Below are 20,354 nucleotides of genomic sequence, written 5' to 3'. Positions count from 1 at the left end.
TCAACCCCAAGCCTGGGAATTTCCATATGCCACAAGTGCAGCCCTAAAAAGCAAAACTAAAAAAAAGAGAGAGAAAATGTTCTAGAATTTTATCTACTGGCAAGGTATTATGAGTATTAGACTAACAAAATTATTGGATAAAAAAGAAATATGTAAGAATAAGTGACATTTCTATAGTTAGAAATTTTTCTCTGGCCTTGCCCAAGGCATGCAGAAATTCCCAGGCCAGGAATCAAAACTGTGCCATAGCGGTGGCCCAAGCTACAGCAGTGACAATGCTGGATCCTTAACCACTAGGCCACCAGGGAACTCCCATATAGTTAGAAATCATTTTTTAAGACCATTTGATGGAATTAGTCATGAACACAAATGTGTTCTACTGCAGCCTTTTTTTCTAGGAAAATAACCACATGTTGGTACACTATGCAGTCCAGCGCATATCACTCCAATGAAAATACTGATTTTTCATCTCAAAATTTTGTTCTGTGCCTTTATAACAGCACTCTACACAAGCTAAAACACATAACCATCATTTGTCCTCCTCCTTCTCTAGGTAACGATGGATAAAGTATCTCTGCTCCTACCAAGGGGTCAAACACCCTGAACTCAAGAGGTGGATCACTTCCCCTACCCATCTTCTTAAAAATGTTGTTTCTTAAATTATCCCCACTATCTCCCTATCAATTTCTTTCAGTGACTACTTCCATTAGCCTTTAAACATTATAAATCTCTCTCTCTCTCTCTCTTTTTTTTTTTTGCTGTGCCTGTGGCATGTGGAAGTTCCCAAGCCAGGGACTGAACCTGCACCCCAGCGGCAACCTGTGCCACAGATGCAGCAATGTTGGATCCTCAACCCACTACACCACAAAGGAACTTCCTTTTTCTTCCTCTCTCATCTTTTATATAATAATTTATAATGTACATACCATAATTTACCTCAACTTAAAAACAACCGAAGGGTAATCATAAGCTATGTTAAGATTTTAGTGATTTTTCCAAGCACAATGGGAAGACAATGAAGTCTAAGCTTATCTCTACTTCTACACCCTCCATTTATTCTTCAATTTGGATACTTCTTTATTGTTCCTCTGAAATTCCCCCAAAGTCACAATCTCCTTGTTTATAAATCCAGTTGGACATGTTCCAATTCATCTTTCTGATACACTCTTCAGAGCATCCAACAGTAACAAAGACTTCCTACCAAAAAGGCTCTCTTTACTTACATTTTCTGACATATCACACTCACCTAGCTTTGCTGTGTTTTCCAATTCAACTGGTTTCAGCTTCAGGGCCTTAGTGTATGCAGTGTCTTCTACCTGGAATGCTCCTCCATCCCTCTAACCCTCCTCACACCACCTTCACACTCACACTCAGAGCTTTCGACCTAAATGAAGCCTAGTCATTAATCTGGGCAAATTTAAACATCCTCCCCTCCGTTTTTGTGTGTGTGTGTGTGTGTGTGTGTGTGCGCACGCTTCTTAGGGCTGCACCCTCAGCATGTGGAGGTTCCCAGGCTAGGGGTCAAATTGGAGCTGTAGCTGCCGGCCTATGCCACAGCCACAGCAACGCGGGATCTTAGCCACATCTGCGACCTATACCACAGCTCATGGCAATGCCAGATCCTTAACCCACTGAGCAAGGCCAGGGATCAAACCTACATTGTCATGGATGCTAGTCAGATTCGTTAACCACTGAGCCACGACGGGAACTCCTAAACATCCTTTCCTGAAAAGTATTCCCTAGCCTCCAAATTAGTTAGGTTTTCCCCAGTGATGCTTCCACAGCAATCTGTCTTTTTCCCCACACTATACATCATGTTTTGATACTAATTCCGTGTCTATCTTCCACTCTAGATCATAACTTCCTTTAAAGTTAAGGGCCAAATCTATCATCTACCAATACATGGAGATACAGTACACAAGGAGGCTCAGTATACACTCATTGAATAACAAATAAAAAGCATCACAGTCCCTCACTGCCTATCTACAGTCCTAAACCTAGTTTACTACTTTAAAAAAAAACAGATGAGAAGTTGTATAATAAAAAGCTTGGGCTTTAGAGCCTACCAGAACCAAATTAAAGATCTGGCCCAGTTACTCATTAGTGAACTCTGAGCAAGTAACTTAACCTTGCCAAGCCTCGTCCGCAAATAATGACACATACCTTGCTCTAAACATTAACCATCTTCTACATTTACACTGCTATTCTTACAATTATTCTCTCCCCTCTTGAATAACATTGTTCAAACTTCAGAATGCTTGAAACCAGTGTTTTTTTTTTTTTTTTTTTTTTGCTTTTTAGGGCTGAACCCAGGGCATATGGAAATTTCCAGGCAAGGGGCTGATTCAGAGCTGCAGCTGCTGGCCTATGCCACAGCCACAGCAACACAGCTCACAGCCAGCGCTAGATCCTTAACCCACTGAGCAAGGTCAGGGATCAAACACGCATCCTCATGGATACTAGCAGGATTCTTTTCTGCTGTACCACAACGGGAACTCCCGACCAGCTTATTTTTTTTTAAAGGAAAAATACAAAATAGAAAAAATATCAGAGTGCACTGCACACATTAAAGTCACATTGCTGAAATACACATAGAATTCAACTACTGTTTACTGAATTGCAATGTCACATGTATATCTTATTACAGGCTGCACTCAAAAATTTGAAGAATGGAGTTCTCCCTGTGGCACAGTGGATTAAGGAATTGGTGTTGTTTCTGCAACAGCAGTTCAATCCCCAATCCTGTGCAGTGGGTTAAGGATCTGGCATTGCTGCAGCTGCAGCCTGGATTTGATCCCTGGCCCAGGAACTTCCACCTGCCACAGGTACAGCAGGGGGGGACATTGCTACACTATTGCTACAGATAAATTAATATTATTAGAATATTAAGATATTAAGTTCAGTGAGAACAGAGGCCTTGGTTTTGCTCACTAAGCCAAAACAGTGTCTGGTATACAATAGCACAGTAAATATTTGTTGAAAAACTGAATGATAGATCTGGTCCCAATTTAACTTTTCAAACACATTAATCCTACTGTATTCCTGTCATTTACAGAGGCCAACACATTCTCAGGCTCAGGGTGTTCTCAAAATAACAAGTTTCCTCCTTTTCTCAACTCACCAAACCAATCAATGCCTTTTTTTTTTTTCTTTACTACTTTGCACTTTGTTATATAAAACCATGAGAGGTGTAAAGTATAAAGGAAAATGGTATATATTAAAAGTGAATATGAAGTACAAAATACAGTTCTACATCTTACATTTAAGTTTTAGTTCAGTTACGACACACATTTAACTAACAATTCAGCATGCCATCCTAAAATTTAAAAGATCTTCTGGAGGATGACTTAACCCATACTTAGTTAAAAATGAGAAGTCTGAACTATTACCTTCCTTTTAACCTCTCTACAGGCATTTATGCCTACAGAGGTACTCAAAATCATATCACTGATTATTCTTTTAACAAACAGGGCAACACACAAATGTGAAGTCATCACTAAGAACTGAAAGTCAGGAGTACTGCAAATCAACTAGCTTTGCAATCCATATGTTACTCTGTGCCTCATCCAGAGATAAGCCAAATGGAAGACTTAAAGTGTTAAGAAGTAATGTATATATCTACTTCTTATGATTTATCACAACCACTGGTTTTGGAAACTGTTTTCAGAGGCTGAGTAGAATGTTCAGATTGATCTTTTTAAAATTTCCACATAATAACCATTGACTATGTCCCAGAAACTGGACTTTATATATATATAAATGTTTGTATCATCTTCAGGTCTTTGGGGGCGGATAACTATTTAGCTGGAACTACCACTTTCTTCCTCCTTTGCTACTTTTCCAAAAATTTTAAATCCAGGAGTTCCTGTTGTGGCTCAGCAGTAACCCATGAGGATGCAAATGCAGATTTGATCCCTTGCCTGGCTCAGTGGGTTAAGGATCTGGTGTTGCTGTGAGCTGTGCTGTAGGTCGCAGACACAGCTGGGATCCCATGTTGCTGTAGCTGTGGTGCAGGCCGGCAGCTGAAGCTCTGATTGGATCCCTAGCCTGGGAACTTCCAAATGCCACAGGTGTGGCCCTAAAAAGACAAAAAAAAAAAAAAAAAAAAAAAAAAAACCCAAAATTTTAATCATATGCTTTATGCAGAATTATTTGTTAATATACAACAGAAAGTTCTGTTGTTTCTTTTTTTTGTAAAGCTTATTACAAGATATTGAATATAGTTCCCTGTGCTACAAGTAGGACTTTTTTTATATATAGTAGTTGTATCTTCTAATCTTTCTCCTGAAAAAAAAGCCATACTTTTTATCATTTGATTTATAAAATTATTTTCCTTATTCAACTATATGCAAGCAAGTAAAAATATTACCAAATATTCTGACACTAAAAAATCCTGCTTTTCAATTCTCACTTACAACATCTCACACCAACTACTAATTAGCCATCTTTGGTAACCCTTAATTATTCCAGAACTTGTCTTCTTTAGTACAACTCCTTTCATTCATTTTCTCTCTACCATAGGCTGAAGAGTGTAAAGTTCCAACTTTTTCAGCTTTAGAATGTGGTTATAAGGGGAGGGGGAGCGGGGTGGGACCTGGCTGTAGTTGCTAGTTTTCAATTCACTTAAGCTTCCAGAGCCCAAAACACTTAAGTTCAAACATGAGTTTCATATTTCCCTGCATGAAACTTCCTTTCTTAAACTTCAACCTTTACAAATGCAAAATAAATAAATAAATAAAATAAATAAATAAAGTATTTTTGATGAAGGATCAGTCGTCAACGTGACGCCCTCAAAGAGAAGGCAAATGAATATTAAACTAAAGATACATTAAGAGCTCTACTACCTATTAACTTAAAGTATTATTTATTAGCCTAAATATGTGATTTTTAGAGCAAGAAAAACACCAGTGTTGGCCTCTGACCGCAAATGATAAACATTTTTCTTCAAGGTTTGGTTTTTCTGCTTCTATCCTATTCCGCCAAAAGCTTTAGGTGATCTTGGGGTGCTGTGACTCAGGGTCCCAAAGTGTGGCTTTCGAAGGCGAAATGCGCCCTAGAGGTACCTAAAAGTTTTGTTAAGACAATCTGTTTCACATTCTCCTATTCCTCTGGACCCCCTCCACTTCCAGTCGTTCCAACCACACTGGTTTCCAGCTCCCGGGAAAGCATGGCCTTTAGACTTAGCTAGACTTAGCCCAAATCGCTCCCTAAATCAGGGTGGAGGCCCACATTTCCCCGCCCGTCGTCAGGTATCCGGCAGGGAAACGTACGGTTTAAGAAACCCCGCACTGCTCCACCCAACAGGTGGGAAGGAAAAGGGAATGGACAGCTGGGCCCCAAGGCCAAGCCAGGCCTCAAACAAGGCGGGAGAGGGAGGCCGCAACCCCAGTGCGGCCTGAAACATGGCAGGCCCATTCCTGCCCCGCGTATCACCTCCTCCGGCCAATTCCAAGGCGCCCGCCCCAGCTGACCTGACGATGGATGCCACTCAATGCCATGAGCCGCTGTCTGGGCCAACCGAGCCGAAGATGGCACTTCCACCGTCTCTGTCCCCACAGACACCGCAGCAGCAGCCGCCACCAGCGCCACAGCCGCTTCGTCTAGTGCGCGGCGCGCATGCGTCGGTGTCCCTGAAGGCAAACGAGTCACGTGGCTGCGCAGCGCGCAAGCCTCGCCTTCAGTGGATCCAAGGGGCGGGCGGCCGGCCGCGCCCCGACCCCGCCCCTCCACCGCGGAGGGCGGGGCTGCTGCTCAGACCTGGTTTTCCCAGCTCTATGTGGACTTCAGAGTAGAAAGAGGTTGTTTAGGGCCTTTCGCACCTCTGATCTTAAGCACAGAGAGCGCCCCGCCCCTCTAAAGAAAAATACTATTATTCTTTTTTGAGCGAACAACTGCCTGGGCTTCACCCCTCTACCTAAAAATGGACAGAAACTCAGCCTTAAACCCCAAATCTCAATGATGTATGGACTCTGTGTCCACTCAGGTTTCCTGAGAAAGGGAAACAATCGCGGAATTAGGGGCATGAGGAACTGATTATTAAAGGGATATGTAAAATTTTTCTCTGAGTGTATGAAGGCTGCATTATTTGGACCATCTTGGCACTCTCCAATTGTACTCCCACCCTCACTTAAAAATTTTTTTTTAATTTTTTTCCCCCAAATCTGGCCTCTCTCATTTTTCCGTTTCAAGGTTCTTGAGATCACCCAACACTTACCAGGCAATCTCTTCTTCAGGATTCAATAGTGTGACAATTGGGCTGCAATTTCCATCTCTGGAATCTGTCTGCTTTAAGAAATATTCCTCTGCAAATTGATAATTCCTGTCTACAACCCAGTTAATCATAAATCCCCTCAACATCACCATTGCTTCCAAAGATCAAAACCAGTCCTAGCGTTCATTTTAATCAAATTACCCTTTCCATTACCTCTTCCACTCTTCAAGTTCTGACAGTGAAGGCATGCTTTTTACTGGTATAACCAGTGACATTTAGATGAGTATTATTGGAAAGAGCAGTTAAGGGAGTGATATATTGGGAAGGCAGGCAGAATTTGCCACAAGCACTGTCATTCAATGACTGAGTGCCCCAGGCTTCACTCCTCTCCTGGTCCCTTTCAGTCTTTCCTGAAGTATTCTCAACTTCATCAGTGAAGAAGATTATCTCTGAGATCCCATCCCTCTAAGCATCATTTTCTGAAAATGCACCTGCTTATTCAACTTCACTCATTGTCAATTTATTGTTTCCCTTTATCTGGTTTTCTATATTTTAACCTTTTAAGCCAGTCTTTTGCTCTCACTCTCCTGCTTAAAAACTTTCACTGCTGTTTCCCCCAACACTTTTAAGAAAAACTTAAACATTTTAGCATTGAAAATACAGTCCTTTCATAATCACACCAGCCTTCTTGCTGGTTTCTGCCTTCCCATAACTTTATAAAAGCCATTGTTCCCTTTAAGTGTCTTTGTCCCTTTTGTGTGTCTAACCCTTCTTCAGTGTGCTTTTTCCTCTATCTACAGTAAAACACAGGTGGAAACTTTTTTAAACTTGGTTTAGCTTTAGTTCACTTTAAAAGAACTTGTATGTCACAATTATAAGCTTTGGGGGAAAAAATATTTATGCCAAATAGTAGTTTACAGTGTGGTGCTCTAAAATACAGTATTAGGGTTCCTGTTGTGGCTCAGCAGAAACGAACCTAACTAGTATCCATGAAGATTTGGGTTCTAACCCTGACCTTGCTCAGTGGGTTAAGGATCCAGCATTGCCTTGAGCTGTGGTGTAGGTTGCAGACACTGTTGGATCTGGTGTTGCTGCGGCTGTGGCTAGGCCAGCAGCTGAAGCTCCAGTTCAAACCCTATCCTGGTAACTTCCACATGCTGCATGTGGGGCCCTTAAAAGCAATAAATAAATAAATAAATAAAAATACAGTATTTAAAGTCAGATGAGGACTTCCCCTTGTGGCTCAGTGCTAATGAACCCTACTAGTAACCATGAGAACGCAGTTTCAATCCCTGGCCCTGATCAGTGGGTTAAAGGATCTGGCGTTGCTATGAGCTGTGTTGTATGTCATGGACATGGCTTGGATCCCACCTTGCTTTGGCTGTGGTGTAGGCTGGCAGTAGCTCTGATTCGACCCCTAGCCTGGGAACTTCCATATGGCATGGGTGTGGCCCCAAAAAGACAAAATAAAAGTCAGATGATCTCAAAACAAAAGGATGGTGCAGATGGGGGAAATTTATTAATGTAATGGATTTCTTCCGTTTGCTTCTCCAAGTCAACTGTCCAACCTACTGCATTCTTCAGAGACTGACCCTTGCTCTCTGGTTTCTTATTGGGTCTGGCCAATAGGGTCCTGGAAGAACAGACTAGAGAAATGAGGTCAGAGTATTTACTCCCCTATCTCCTACCATGCTGGCATTTTGGGCAGCCCTCTCCGTACAATTTTCTTCTTCTAGGTTCCAGGTTTCCCTAACCCATTGTAAATAGTCTCTTACTAACCACTTCTGAAATTACCCTGATGCTGGTATGCTATGTATTTCTTTCTGGGATTGTGACTGGTAAGAGAACAAAAGCTCCTTATGATATCCAGTGTTAATCACTTCATTCTGGGCTATTCAGTAAAAGTTCCTGTTTGATCTTTTCAGAATGTAATATTCAATGAAAAGATGCATAAGTACCGAGTGGTTCATTTAATTTACAGTACATATTTTCTCCAGGAAATGGAATGGGTTTTTTTTGCTTTTTTTTTTTTTTTTTTTTTTTTTTTTTTTTTGTCTTTTTGCCATTTCTTGGGCTGCTCTCACGGCATATGGAGGTTCCCAGGCTAGGGGTCGAATCCGAGCTGTAGCCGCCGGCCTACGCCAGAGACACAGCAACGCAGGATCCGAGCCGCGTCTGCAACCTACACCACAGCTCACGGCAACGCCGGATCCTTAACCCACTGAGCAAGGGCAGGGACCGAACCCACAACCTCATGGTTCCTAGTTGGATTCGTGTTAACCACTGCGCCACAACGGGAACTCCAGGAATGTTAATTTACATTGTAAATAAATCCATCACTAAATAAATTGATGGCTCTTGTATTAGTTCTAAACATTTAGACTTCTATATTTAGTATTCCTTCTTACTGGTTAAAACAAGTAAAAGAAAATTGTGGCTCTAGGAGTTTTAAATCCAAACTCAATATGGATCTGGTTCTTCCCTATTATTACCTGATCTTTGAGATTTTGTAGAAATGGTATTGCCTTAATTCAGTCTTCCTGAAAGTTATTTGGGTCGTTAAGATTGATCCAATTTCTGGATAATTTATTAAATTGTTAATTTGTTTAATGGTTTCCCAGCTATAAAAATGTCAAAGAAAGAGGGAGATTTGCATTTTGATTTCTAATTGCCCTCAATTTCCCTATTTCAAGCCTTTGTGTTCTCTTGACAGAGGGTTATGAAACTATATCTGCAATTGGTCATGACTTCCTATAGCAGGTCCTAGGGGATAAAAACAGAAATCCTTAGGCTTTTACTCTTGTTCTTGTTCACATCTCTATTTTCATCTGGAACCACTCTATCCTGCTCAGTGTGACACAGTGCAGTCTACCTTCTTTCATGTTCTTAGTCCCTGATCTTTGAAGGTACATAGAACGTGCCTTTCCTTTCTTTTCTTATTGTCTATTTAACTCAATATTTACAACTTATTTAAAATGTTGCTTCCCTACAGATGGCTTCTCTGAACCCACAAGCCTAGTTTATGATATTGTTACTTTGTCCATTAAAAATCATAATACTGGGAGGTCCCAACAAGGCTCAGTGGTAAGGAAGCTGACTAGCATCTGCGAGGATGTCGGTTAAAACCCTGACTTTGCTCAGTGGCTTAAGGATCCAGTGCTGCTGTGAGCTATGGTGAAGGCTGACAGCTGTAGCTCTGATTTTACCCCTAGCCTGAGAACTTCCATATGTCACAGGTGTGACGCCCTCCCCACAAAAAAAAAAAAAAAAACTTTTCATTATGGCTTGTATCTTTAGTAGACGTGGAGAATTGGACATAATATGTTCTAAAATTGAATTAAAGCTATGTGTTGTTATATGTTAAGGACTAGGAAATTTCCACACACTTCACAAATAATACTGCAAAAAGAGAATAATGTAAATGTAAGAGGAGGATAAGTTTTATTTTTTCAGTGTCATGGAGTTTTCAGGCTTTAATAGCTAAATCAACTGGGACACAATGAACAGCCAATATTTGCAAAAATATTGTGCGTGTGCATGTGTGTGTTGCTGTCTAGTCACTATTTATATATTCCATGTACATTCATGCTACTCTTTTAAGTATATTCATATTGCTGTGTTAGTTATATATTTAGCTTTAAAAAGTTTTTTTTTTTCTTTCATGTATCAGGTAATAATGTGCCCACCTCTATGAGCTTAAACATAATCTTTATAAACCAGTCATGGCAATCCCATTTCTATTTGCCAATGACTGATTTAGGGATATACATGTGATCCAGTTCTGATCAATGAAACACAGAGAAATTGGCTGTTTCTGGGTAAAGAAGAGAGAGACTAGTTCTTGGTGTTATTATTTGAGCCCTGAGTCAAGCCTGGTTTAAGGCCAGAGTTTTTGGCTTTGGTTACAAGCATTAATAAAAAATTTGCTTTTTGCTCATGGCAGTTGGGTGTTTTTCCTTTTTCTTCTCCCCTCTTCCCTCATTTCCTCCTCTCCTTCCTGCCTTCTTTTCTTCTAATCCTCTTGGCCATAGATATAATACATGCAAAGCTGCAGTTTAAATTCAGAACTGTGCCTTCATACTTAAGTTCTCTCACAGGGGTCTGAAAGCATTACACTCACCTTTTCTCTAATACCTGCTTCCTCCACCAGTGTTCTTCATTTCACTTAATGGCACCAGCATCCACTAGCCTCTAGTATGAGAAACCCAACCCCTTTATGTTCCTAATCTAAGTATGTCATCAACTCAGTCAATCCTGCCACTGGAATACCTCTCAGATCTATTCTTTCAATTCTCACTGCTTCTACTCTTCTTTAGGCCTTTACTATCTAGAATCTGGCTCTGGGCCCTGGAGAGTAAGTAGATCACTACATTCTTTCTTATTGAAACTTGCTGTAACCTCTTACTCTTTTTCAACACATTAAACAGGCACACTATCAATCCATTGGCTTGTGACATTTGATGAAATCCATTTGTCAGAAGAGGCCTTTGGATCAGTATTTCCAAATTGATTTCTTTGTTTACAGTTTCTCCCTGCTCTATCAAATTATCCCTCCTTTACAGGTTAATTTGTGAAATATACCACACTCCACCCTTGAAAACACTACTCCAGAAAAAATATCAAATATACACATCATTCAACATTTTATTCAAGTATTATTTATTTACAGCACCCAGTATAGGCCAAGGCACCCAGTACATGCATAGAGGTGAACAAGTCACTCAAGACTGATCATAATTTGGTACCACATCATTGTCTTCCTTTTATTTAACATTGTCTCAAACATTCCATGCTCCAGTATTTTAAAAAAAAAGAGATAACTTTGCTAAACCTACAGTTCACTTTAGTGCCTTGAAATTTTTATCCCATTGTTTCCCAGAGAAGAATTTAAGTATGAATTAAGAATTTACACACTCAGAGTTCCCGTTGTGGCTCAGTGGAAATGAAATCTAGCATCTATGAGGATGCAGGTTCAATTCCTCACCTTGCTCAGTGGGTTAAGGATCCAGTGTTGCCATGAGCTGTGGTTTATGTTATAGATGCGGCTTGGATCTGGCAATGCTGTGGCTGTGGCGTAGCCTGGTGGCAACAGCTCGGATTCAACCCCTAGCCTGGAAACCTCTAGGTGCCACAGGTTTTTTGCTAAAAAGCAAAAAAAAAAAAAAAAAAAAAAAAAAAAGAATGTACTTACTCTTAAACCCAGACACCTATTGTCAATTAATCCTCGACAAAGGAGGCAAGAATATAAAACTTGAAAAAGACAGTCTTTTCAGCAAGTGGTGCTAGGAAAACTGGACAGCCATAGGTAAATCAATGAAACTGAAACACATCCTCACACCATGCAAAAAATAAACTCAAAATTACTTAAAGACTTAAACATAAGATAAGACACCATAAAACTCCTAGAAGAAAACATAGGAAAAACATTCTCTGACATCAACCATACAAATGTTTTCTCAGGTCAGTCTCCCAAGGCAACAGAAATAAAAGCAAAAATAAACCAGTGGGACCTAATCAAGCTGACAAGCTTTTTTGCACAGCAAAGGAAACCATTAAAAAACAACAAAAAGACAACCTATGGAATGGGAGAAAGTAGTTTCAAATGATGCAACTGACAAGGGCTTAATTTCTAAAATATACAAAGAACTAACACAACTCAATGGTAAAAAAACCAACAAGATGGGATGGGAGTTCCCATCATGGTCCAGTGGTTAGTGAACCTGACTAGTATCCATGAGGATGTGGGTTCCATCCCTGGCCTCACTCAGTGGGTTAGGGATCCGGCATTGCCATGAGCTGTGGTATAGGTCACAGGTGGGGCTCAGATCCTATATTGTTGTGGTTCTGGCCTAGGCCGGCCAGGGGCTACAGCTCCGATTGGACCCCTAGCCTTGGAACCTCCATATGCTTCAGTACTGCCCCAAAAGACTGAAAACAATAACAACAAAAACCCAACAACACAATTGAAAACTGGGCAAAAGACCTGAATAGACATTTCTCCAAAGAAGATATACAGGTGGCCAAGAGGCACATGAAAAAATGCTTAACATCACTAATTATTAGAGAAATGCAAACCAAAACTACTATGAGATACCACCTCATGCTGGCCAGAATGGCCATCATCAATAAGTCCACAAATAACAAATGCTGGAGGGGGTGTAGAAAAAAGGGTACCCTCCTACACTGTTGGTGGGAATGTAAATTAGTACAACCACTATGGAAAACAGTATGGAGGTACCTCAGAAAACTAAATGTAGAAATATCATATGACCCAGCAATTCCACTCCTGAGCATGTATCAGGACAAAACTTTCCTTGAAAAAGATACATGCACCCCTATGTTCATTGCCACACTATTCACAATAGCCAAGACATGGAACAAACTAAATGTCTATCAACAGATGAATGGATTAAGAACAGGTAGTATATACACAGTGGAATACTACTCAGCCACGAAAAAGAACAAAATAATGCCATTTGCAGCAACATGGATGGAACTAGAGACTCTCATACTAAGTGAAGTAAGTCAGAAAGAGAAAGACAAATACCACATGATATTACTTATACATGGACTCTAATATACGGCACAAATGAACTTTTCCACAGAAAAGAAATTCATTGACTTGAAGAACAGACTTGTGGTTGCCTGAGGGGGAGGGGGAGCAAACTTGTGGTTGCTGAGGGGGCTGGCCTGGGAGTTTGGGGTTAATAGATGTGAACTATTGCCTTTGGAGTAGATAAGCAATGAGATCCTACTTTATAGCACATGGAACTATATCTAGTCACTTGTGATGGAACATGATAGAGGATAATGCATGAAAAATTATATGTGTTCAACTGGGTCACTTTGCTTACGGTAGAAATTGACAGAAAACTGTAAATCAACTATAATGGGAAAAAATCATAAAAAAAGAAAAAAAAAGAATTTACGTACTCTAAAGTATGCATTCTAAAACTCTAATTCATTAATGTTAATATAGTACTTAACTGATTTTGCCTTCATTTGATGCCTTTAACCTCCTAACCAGCAATGAAATAAGTAGGATTAGTTTATTTTAGCAGTAAAGTTTCTGTAGGGTTTCTGTGCATCTTTCCTCAACTTCATTCGCTGCTGGGAGCAATGAATTTGAGGTTTACAAATGTTTTCTTATACATAATACCATGCTAATTTTGTACTTCACACCAACTGCAGGATATATATAAAGTTTAGCTAGTAATAGTAAAACTGGGTTCCAAATCCATGCTCTTCGAATCAGTCTCATGCTCTCTACCTTTATAATATCTTGCTTCCATTTCTTCTCATCTCCCTTCTGTCATATCACTCTACCTCCCTTAGCACTTTGATATTTACTACTATATCTCTTCTTTGACATATTTTTTCTTTTCACATTATTTTTATTTTCATATTTTCTTCAGATTACCATATAATTTAAATTTTATTACACAGTCAATACATGTTGCACATTTCTGAAAAAATAGAAACTGCAGAATAGTACAATGAAAACTTTAAGTTCTTTACCTACAGACTACCACGATTTACATGTTGGTGTATATAATTCCTGCTCTGTTTTTGTGTATGTACTTAATAAATAGAGACAATATATTCATTTTAGTCAGGTTTTTTCCCTTTAATACATTGTAAACATTGTTCTGTCATTTAAATGATTGAACATTTTTTTTTGTCTTTTTTTTGTTGTTGTTGTTGTTGTTGTTGCTATTTCTTGGGCTGCTCCCGCGGCATATGGAGGTTCCCAGGCTAGGGGTTGAATCAGAGCTATAGCCACCGGCCTACGCCAGAGCCACAGCAACTTGGGATCCGAGCCGCATCTGCAACCTACACCACAGCTCACGGCAACGCCGGATCGTTAACCCACTGAGCAAGGGCAGGGACCGAACCCGCAACCTCATGGTTCCTAGTCGGATTTGTTAACCACTGCGCCACGACGGGAACTCCTGATTAAACATTTTTAATGACTGTATGCTATGGATTCCATTGGGTAAAGATGCCATTTCATTTTTTTTTTTTATTTTTAATTTTTTTCCCACTTTTTAGGGCCACACTGGAGGTATATGGAGTTTCCCAGGCTAGGGGTCTAATTGGAGCTACAGCTGCCGGCCTACGCCACAGCCACAGCCATGCCAGATTCAAGCCACCATCTTAAGCGTACACCACAGCTCACGGCAATGCCAGATCTTAACTCCCTGAGCAAGGCCAGGGATTGAACCCACAACCTCATGGCTCCTAGTCTGATTCGTTTCCGATGCGCCACGATGGGAATTACTTCTTTAAAATTTTTTTAGTTGCAGTGCTGGTGGGGTTAGACTTTTATCACTATCACTGCTGGTTAAAAAAAAATTCCTTTATTCTGATTAATTCGGGCCTTCAGCTCTTTTTTAGTTTTTTCAATCAGTGGTCAGTCTCCAATCCTTCCTCATTTCTGGGCTGGTAAGTTCTTCTTAACAGAGTGCTAGCTAGACTTCTGAGTTCTCAGTATCAAGAAGTTACTAACACAGAGAAAAACCTTTAAGATGTGGGACTGTTACATTATGGCTATTTTCTTTATAATAAAACACAGATTATGTGAAGTAAAGCTTTCGTATTAATAGTAGTGATAAATTAACTGTACTTTTTGAATGCAAAATAATCACTGAAAATAAGGGATGATTAAGGTTACATATAAAGTAATGCTCCTCTTCTGCCTTTAAAATTTACCTTCAATATATCTAACAATCAATGCAAATTTAGTAGGCACATTTGCAAATGATAAATTTGGTCAATTAATAATACTTGGAATTTATAACTATTGTTTGAATAATGAATATAATGAAGAGTGAAGCAGGAGTTCCAGATGTGACTCAGAGGACTAAGAACCTGACTAGTATCCACAAGGATGTGGGTTTGATCCCTGGTCTCATTCAGTGGCTTAAGGATCTGGCAACATGGCATAGTTTGGGCAAGCTTCAGCATAGGTTGAAGACACGGCTCAGATCTGGCATTGCTATGGTTGTGGTGTAGGCCAGCAGCTGCAGCTATGATTTGACCCCTAGTCTGGGAACTTCCATATGCCATAGCTGTGGTCCTAATTAAACCAAAAAAAAAAAAAAAAAACAAAAAAACTTAGGTGGTGGCAAACTATGTCAGAGATCTGTTTCTGTTTGTCATGAGCTAGTGATTTTTTTTTACATTTTCAAAGAGTTGTAAAAAAAAAAAAAAATGACGAATATAATGCCAAAATTTGTCTGTGGCCTATAAAGCCAAAATTTTTATTTTATGGTCCTTTACAGAAAATGTTTGCCAACTTTGGACCTAAATTATAGGAACACGATAAAAATCATCTAGAAGAAAAAGAATTTTAAATGTATTTAATTATAAAGGTATATATAAATAGACAAAGTAACCATGACTTTACTCTCCTTTCAAATAAGCTTCAAAATTTTGTTTGCTTTATTTTCTCAGAAATTGTGGTTTAATACAGTCACAATTTTTTTTTTTTTTTTTTTTTTGCTGCAGCCCTAAAGAAGACAAAAGACAAAAATAAGTAAATAAATAAAATAAAAAGCAGGAGTTTCCATCCTGGCTCAGAGGAAACGAATCTGACTAGCATTCATGAAGACCCAGGTTTGATGCCTGGCCTTGCTCAGTGGGTTAAGGATCCATTGTTGCTGTGAGCTATGGTGTAGGCTTGCAGACACGGCTCAGATCCTGTGTTCCTGTGGCTTTGGTATAGGCCAGCAGCTACAGCTCCAACTGGATCTCTAGCCTGGGAATCTCCATAAGCCAAGGATGCAGCCCTAAAAAAAAATTCAAATTGAAAAAAATAAAAAGCAGCCAAATATATTAAAAAACTGGTCAGTGACACAAGAAGTGAAAAAGAATGAAGTTCATAACTGTAATAAAGTGATTATAAGCTACAACACAGAATCACAGAATTTTGGAGCAAAATGGAACTTTAAAAATCTAGTGCAGCCCCCACATTTAATTAATTAATGCCACGACCATGGCATGGGGAAACTCCAGGTCCAGGAATAGAATCCATCCACAGCATCCAGCAGTGGCCCGAGCCACAGCAGTGACTGTGCCGGAACCCTAACCCACTGAACTACTAAGAAACTCCAAGCCCTCACATTTTAGAGATGACAAAACTGAAGCTTCAACCTGGTAAGTGACTTGCCCAAGATCACAGAGCTAATTTCCTATAAAGCTAGAATTATAATGTGGTTCTACTGTTAGATCAATAGAGATAGGTTAATATTGTATCAAGTAAAAAGTGAAAGTGATAGGTCAATATTATAATACATTATTTTCCCAATTTTAACATATATAGAAGCTGGAAAAATAGGACACCTCTCACACATCTACAGAAATAAATCCTTTTATTTTATAACATTTCTTTTCTTTTTTAAGATGCATACAGTACTTATAGCCCAAGAATTCTGAGAAAAGCTATAGAATACCTGGCACTATATTTGAGAATTACACAACTGGGCAGCAAAATAACACCTTTATAATGTCAGGACATACAGAAATAAAATTTAGTGTTTTGCACACAAAAATAGGGAAGTTACATTCGACACGTTTCCTTAAACGTGCATTTAAAATGTCTAAATGTTTTCTAAAACTTTGGTCATCATGCTTTATTATAGTCTGTTAAATTTCACAATTATGTAGATGATTAAACCCAAATGGTGAGCAAATATATCACATTAACACAGCAGCAAAAGCAAGCTAATACTGCAGAATCATATTAGCAGACTGATTTCAGAAATACATGTTTTTCACAAACAGCACACAAAACTTAGTTTGTGATAACATAGTTTAATGACTCTTCTTCCACTTCATAAAATAAGGCTGAGGAATGAGACATAGCAGAACATGATTACATAATAAAAGGTATATTTTTAATTAAAAGGTCTAATTGTACATATAGGGCAACAAAATTGCAGTTACTATATAGAATAGTGCAAATGAGCAGGACTTTTCTCAAAAATATTAAAATTGGATTCACCCCATGTGCGTCAGATTTCATGAATATTAGACATCATTTTAGATTTTTGTGTGATGGGTGCAAGTGACAGGGTTGATAGTATACTTACAGGCTACAAACAAAAATAGCTATTGACTTAGTTTACTGAATGAGAAGTGCAGGCACTGAAAATCTAATTTTAAAAAAACTTCCATTTGTCATCATGTAAACGGTTTTGTTCGTTAAACCATATTTCATCAAAGACCCATAATTCATTTCAAATTGTCATATCGAGCAATTCCTCTAAACTCTTTTTTATGTGTGATGGTTGAGATGCAGCCTGATTTAACAGATTCTGACCCATCTGTGTAAAAAGCACTTTTGATAATTTAGCTGTGGCTGCTCGTATATTTCCTCCAGCTCCAGGCAGAGAGCCACTATTTGTCATGTTCCCTAAGAGATGCCATAAAACAACCAACACTTTTTGTTCTGTGGCATGGGGCTTCCTTTGATAAAGTTCTGTAACAATATCTGAAACATAAAAATATGGTAAACAGTGAGGTTTTAAAAAATAATCAAGTTCTGACAATTAAAAAGCATGTAAAATAAACTAAGCTTCTTCCCTATGCTATTTGCCCTAAAATGTTAGGTATCTTCAAAAAAAGTAAGGCCAGAAACTTAGCTCCCAAAGACTTGGATCTCTGAATATTAGAATTCTACATATTACAATTAGTTCAGGAAAAAGTAATAAAGACAGAAATGAAACCAAAAATTCACCTCAGTGTTTTCCAAATGTAATTAAGTCAAAACATACATATTTTAAACTCATACAGATTTTTATTAAACACTTAATTTGAAATAGCAGTTTTCTATGAGTATCAACATTTGATTTTAATGTCTTTTTTATTTATCTTGTTTATTTCTACTAACAGGAAGACTAAACACTCACTGGGTAAAAAAGAAATAAAATTCTTTTGAAGAAAATTTTTGGGGTACAGGTCTTAAAAGGTCCTTTTGTGGATTATTATACAATTTATTTCTACTTCATGGATAATGATATTAGTTTGATAGCTATCCTAAAATTGAATTGAAATACCCATCAGTGTATCCTTGGCTAATAAAATACTTCTTTAGAAATAACAATTAAAAAATATTTACCAGCAAGCTTTTCAGTCATATCTTGTTTGGCCTTTCCATTTAAAAACTGAGCTTTTGTGCAAAATGGTTGCAGAAGTAAGTAATTATCTAAACAAAAAGAATAACAGAGATACATGTTTAAAGAATTATAAGATCTGGAGTTCCCGTTGTGGCTCAGCAGTAACAAACCCGAACAGTATCCACGAGAATGCAGGTTTGATCCCTGGCGTCACTCAGTGTGGGTTAAAGATCTGGTGTTGCTGTTTCTCTGCAAACTTGTTAGCATTTGGTGTTGTCACTATTTTTTTTTTTTCCTTTGGCCACACCCACAGCATATGAAGTTCCTGGGCCAGGGATCTAATCAGTGCCACAGCTGAGGCGAACGTGGTCCTTAAGCCACTGAGGGAGGCCAGGGATCAAACCCACAACCTCATGGATACTAGTTGGGCTCATTATTGCTGAACTACAATGGGAACTTGTGTTGTCCCTATTTTTAATTTTAGCTGTTCCAATACTTGCTACAGACTGAATGTTTGTGTCCCCCACCCAAATTCATAAGCTGAAACTCAATTCCCAGTGTGATGATGTTTGAAGGTGGAGCTTTTGAGGGGTAATCAACACATGAAGGTGGACCCCTCATGAATGGGATCAGTGCTTTTGTAAAGGAGGTCTTAAAGATCTCCCTTGCCCCTTCTACCATCTGAGGACATAGTAAAAAGATGGACATTTATAAACCAGGAGGAGGGTCCTCATCTAACACTTAATCTGCTGGTGTCTTGATCTTGGACTTCCCAGGCTCCAGAACGGTGAAAAATAAATGTTTGCTGTTTCTAAGCCATCCAATCTGTGGTAGTTTGTTACAACAACCTGGACAGACTAACACACTCATGTAATGAAAATGGTCTTAAGTTGTATTTGCATTTTCCTAATGACTGGTGATGTTAAACATCTTTTTATGTGTTTATTTGCCATCCCTATAAATGTTTCTTCATGTTTTTGCCCATTTTCTAGTTAGATTGTTTGCTTTTTAAAAAAACATTGAATTTTAAGAGGCCTTTGTATATTCTAGATATGAATTCTTTGTCAGCTATTTCCTCCAAGTCTGTAGTTTGTTTTGTAGAATAATTGGGATGACAACATAGAGGATGACTTCTCTAGTTAATTATGAGCTAAACTACAGAAACATGGTTATGAAAGATGGAGACCTCAGCATCCAGAACTATTGACGCAACCTAAACTTGAACTGTTTACTAAAACCCAGGACAGAGATCCCAGGATAAGCTATTTTAAAAATATGCTTATTTTATTACTCACTTATATTTATTTTTACTTTTGTAACACACACAAAATATATATATATATATTTTTTGTCTTTTGTCTTTCTAGGGCCGCACCCGCAACACATGGAGGTTCCCAGGCTAGGGGTCTAATCGGAGCCAAAGCTGCCGGCCTACACCACAGCCACAGCAACACCAGATCTGAGCCTTGTCTGGAACCTTCATCACAGCTCACAGCAACGCTGGATCCTTAGCCAATGAACAAGCCTAGGGATCAAACCTGCACCACATGGTTCCTAGTCAGATTCATTTCTGATGGGCCATGACTGGAACTCAGACAAAAATAAATATTTTGATCTAGAAAAAAAATAGGGTTGGACTTCTCTTATGGCACAGCAGCTTAAGGATCCAGCATTGTCACTGTAGTGGTGTGGGTAGCTGCTGTGGTGCAGGTTTGACTACTGGCCCAGGAACTTCCACATGCAGTGGGTGTGGCCAAAACAACAACAAAAAAAAGAGTTTTGAAGAACAAATGTTTTAAATTTTGGTGAAATCCAATTTATGGACTTTTTATGGATCATAGTTTTAGCGTTATGCTAACAACTCTTCACAAGTATAGGTCCTAAGGATTTTCTTATTATAGTCTAAAAGTTTAAGTTAGCAGTTCCCATTGTGGCTCAGCAATAGCCAACCCAACTAGTACCCCTGAGGACACTGGTTTGTAATCCCTAGCTTCACTCAGTGGGTTAAGGATCTGGTGTTGCTG

At 38.9% G+C, this 20,354-nt stretch overlaps 2 protein-coding genes across 32 annotated transcripts in view; both read right to left on the bottom strand.

Annotated features, from left to right (window-relative positions):
• The window catches only part of PRPF39 (pre-mRNA processing factor 39), a 31,979-nt gene extending 26,372 nt beyond the window's left edge, over window positions 1-5,607 (bottom strand). For all 10 annotated transcript variants that reach the window (XR_014818129.1, XR_014818130.1, XR_014818131.1 and 7 more), the window contains exon 1: window positions 5,472-5,607. The gene's annotated coding sequence lies outside the window, so the exon portion shown is untranslated. The remainder of the gene's footprint in view (window positions 1-5,471) is intronic.
• A 10,960-nt stretch (window positions 5,608-16,567) lies between these two features.
• Window positions 16,568-20,354, bottom strand: part of TOGARAM1 (TOG array regulator of axonemal microtubules 1) — a 75,847-nt gene continuing 72,060 nt past the window's right edge. For 17 of the 22 annotated variants that reach the window (XR_014818022.1, XR_014818037.1, XR_014818041.1 and 14 more), the window contains 2 exons: window positions 18,333-18,419; window positions 16,568-17,705 (listed from right to left, as the gene is read on the bottom strand). Coding sequence is in view for 16 of the 22 variants with exons in the window: in XM_005659921.4 (XP_005659978.1) it covers window positions 17,452-17,705; window positions 18,333-18,419 (341 nt within the window). In the remaining 6 variants the exon portion in view is untranslated. The remainder of the gene's footprint in view (window positions 17,706-18,332; window positions 18,420-20,354) is intronic. The other 5 variants (XR_014818024.1, XM_084980316.1, XM_084980335.1 and 2 more) reach the window with 1 other exon arrangement.

Source organism: Sus scrofa, chromosome 1, assembly GCF_054392235.1.
Source record: "Sus scrofa isolate SSC_HxYL_T2T_F1_AM1 chromosome 1, Sscrofa_HxYL_maternal_Yorkshire_Landrace_v2.0, whole genome shotgun sequence".
In the NCBI taxonomy this organism is placed as follows: domain Eukaryota; kingdom Metazoa; phylum Chordata; class Mammalia; order Artiodactyla; family Suidae; genus Sus; species Sus scrofa.
The sequence above is the reverse complement of the archived record's forward strand: the minus strand, read 5'-3'. Positions and strand labels throughout refer to the sequence as shown.